The sequence below is a fragment of the Nicotiana tomentosiformis genome, chromosome 7 (assembly GCF_000390325.3).
Source record: "Nicotiana tomentosiformis chromosome 7, ASM39032v3, whole genome shotgun sequence".
Lineage (NCBI taxonomy): Eukaryota > Viridiplantae > Streptophyta > Magnoliopsida > Solanales > Solanaceae > Nicotiana > Nicotiana tomentosiformis.
Window position 1 is genome coordinate 64,426,673 of NC_090818.1, and position 3,376 is coordinate 64,430,048.

The window sequence follows — 3,376 nt, forward strand, 5'->3', positions numbered from 1 at the left end:
TCAGGAAAATCCTTAGTGTTCTTCCCAGTTCGTGGGAAAGCAAAGTGAACGCCATTACAGAGGCGAAGGACTTGCAGACACTGACCATAGATGAAGTTGTTGGCAATCTGAAAATATATGAAATGAATAATAATAATAATAATAATAATAATAATAATAATAATAATAATAATAATAATAATAATAATAATAATAATAAGAAGAAGAAGAAGAAGAAGAGAACCCAAAAGGTAGAAGAACCTGGTCCTCAAGACAGACAGCAATGATTCAAGTAGTGAGGATGGTGATATGGCTTACTTGACAAGAAGATTCCAGAAGATGGTTCGCAGGAATGGAGGCATTCAAAAAAGGGGAAACTCCAGCAAGACAAGAAATTATGACCTCTGCCATAAATGTGGCAAGCCAGGACACTTCATCAAAGAGTGCCCTCTCTTAAAGCAAGATCAGTACAAAAACAACTTTGACAAAGCAGCCAAGAGGAACCCGGATCCTGATAAACACTTCAAGAGAAAGAATGTCGCTGACAATGTTGTAAAGCAAGCTCTTGCTTTATGGGGAGACTCCTTCGGTGAATCTGAAAAAGAAAATAATCATGGTGATAGTTCAATGATGGCAGTGTAAAGCGAAGCAACTGAGTATGACTCAATCTTTGCCTTGTTGGCTCAGCCTGATGATGATGAAGATGACGACGATGATGAGGTAAATTTTCTGGATGTTCAGAGAAATTTGAAATCTTATTCTCCTAAAAAATTCATGTCTTTGGCAAATGTGTTAATTGATGTTTATCACGGTCTTATAAATGATAAAGACGCTTTAATTGTGGAGTTAGGAGAAGCAGAACAAACCAGAGATGACTTAGTAATCGTGGTTGTTAACCTAAAGGAAACAATTGAGAACCTGAAGAAAGAGAAGGATGCCTTAGATGAAGAAATTGCAAATATAGGACATGAAAGAGATGATCTAATGGTCGTTGTGGTAGACCTAAAAGAGACCTTTGAGTGTGTAAGAAAGGAAAAAGAAGTCTTAGCTAAGAGAGTTGCTAACATTAAGCATAAGAGATATGACCTATTAGTGGTGGTAGTGGACTTAAAGGAAACAATTGGAGAACCTAAAATAGAGAGTAGGCCTGAAAATTCTCAAAAGGGAAAGGAAGTTGCAAGTGAGGCACACATTAAGCTTGAAAGCGAGTTAAATTCAGTGAAGCCTAGTCTGTGTGTTGAGCTTGAGAAAAACAAACAACTTCATGAAGAACTAGGAAGAGTGAAGAGTGATCTTGAAAAATCACTCAAGTGGACCTGGTCCTCTGATGCTATCACTGTCATGTACACCAACAATAGGGGAAACAAGTAGGGGATTGGGTTCCAAAGGGAAAAGATTCCCTACAACCCTCATAGCAAGTATGTTACTGTACCTGATAATTGTCTTTGCACCCACTGTGGCAACACTGGGCACTTTAAAGAAAATTGTAAGACCAGATTCAGTCACAACAGAAAAACATAGTTTTCGCTGAAAAAGTAACTACTAGGTTCCTAAGTCTAACTCATTCACCCCTTTCCTCATTATAAGGGACCCAAACTCGTTTGGGTTCCTAAGTCTAACTCCTAATTCTCTTCTGTAGGGAACAGTGAAATGAAGCAGCCTACAATGGTACATGGATAGTGGCTGCTCAAAGCACATAACTGGAAGTACAACTAATTTCCTTTCACTTAAAGCCCCGCAAGGAAGGAGTGTATCCTTTGGTAATGGCAAGAAAGGATACATTATGGGAGTAGGAAGGATTGGAAAGTCTCTCTCACACTCAATCGAAAATGTGTACTACGTAAATGGGTTGAAGTACAACTTGCTCAGTGTTTCCCAGATCTGTGACAAGGGAAACAAGGTGGAATTTATGTCAAAAGTATATACAGTCACAAACATAGTGACTGGTGAGGTGGTGCTAGAAGCAAAAAAGATACAAAAATATCTATGTTGTTGATTTTGAGTCTCTACAGAATGGTGATCTCAACTGTCTAAGTGTTATTGACAATGATGCTGAATTATGTCATAGGAGGTTGGGTCATGCAAGCTTCACGTTGATGAACAAATTGGTCAAGACGAACCTGGTTCGTGGTCTACCCAAGTCAAATTTCAAGAATCAGAAAGTGTGTTATGCATGTGTAAAAGGTAAGCAAGTCATATCTTCATTCAAGCCCAAAAGGGAAGTCAAAACCTCAAAGTCACTTGATCTTCTTCACATGGATCTATGTGGACCCATGAGGGTGGCAAGTAGGGGAGGAAAGAAATATATCTTCGTTATAGTCGACGATTACTCTAGATATACCTCGACCCTATTTCTCAAAACCAAGGACGAAACATTTGAAATGTTTGTTTATTTAGTCAAAAAGATTCAAGTGAAGATGGGTTATAATGTAGTTTGCATCAGGTCTAATCATGGGACAGAGTTCGACAATGCCAAATTTGATGAGTTATGTACTGAAAATGGTATCACTCACAATATTTCGGCTCCAAGAACACCTCAACAAAATAGTGTTGTGGATAGAAAAAATAGAACTCTTGAAGACATAACAAGGACAATGTTTATTGACAGTGGGATCGCAAAGAATTTCTAGGCAGAAGCCATCAATACTGCCTGCTACTTGTTGAACAGGTGCATGATCAGGTCCCTTCTGAACAAGACTCCATATGAATTGTTGAATAAAAGGAAGCCCAAGCTGACACATCTAAGAACCTTTGGGTGTAAATGTTTTATCCTCAATAATGGAAAGGAAGCTCTTGGAAAATTCAATGCCAAAAGTGATGAAGGAATATTTCTGGTATACTCATCCCACATCAAAGCTTAAAAAGTATACAACAATGTTGAAGAGAGTATACATGTGATCTTTGATGAATCTCACCTCTCCTGTGAAAAGGACAGACGTGTTGACCAAGATGGAGAACCTTTATCTGTTCCAGGTGAAGTTATTGACATGGAAAATGGAAAGGCAGACATGATGAATCATGTCAAGGAATCCAGAAAAGATGATACAAATACATCTCCATCCATTCGAGAGGAACCTGGCCCCACGATCACAACAACTGAAGCTGAAAATAGAGTTGTCGATGCAGTCCAAGGTACTCCACTTGCTGAAGTAAGAAGTAGCCAAGAACCTCAGTCATATATACTTGAGTCCTCTACAAATGAGATTCAGGTACCAAACTGGAAGCACAAAAGCTCGCATCCTCTTGACAACATAATCACCCCTCTTGACTCAAGTGTTCAAACCAGATCAAGAGCTAGAAATTCACTTGCCTTTTCAGCCTTTCTTTCTCAAATAGAGCCCAAAAACATCAAAGAAATGCTGAAAGATGCAGACTGGATCACAGCCATGCAAGAGGA

At 38.8% G+C, this 3,376-nt stretch overlaps 1 protein-coding gene across 1 annotated transcript; it reads left to right on the plus strand.

Moving 5' to 3' along the window:
• The first annotated feature begins 288 nt into the window (after window positions 1-288).
• LOC138895702 (uncharacterized) lies at window positions 289-1,350 on the plus strand. The gene is made up of 2 exons (XM_070180422.1): window positions 289-615; window positions 667-1,350. The coding sequence occupies exons 1-2, from the start codon at window positions 289-291 to the stop codon at window positions 1,348-1,350; spliced, it is 1,011 nt and encodes a 336-aa protein (XP_070036523.1).
• The last annotated feature ends 2,026 nt before the right edge of the window (window positions 1,351-3,376 follow it).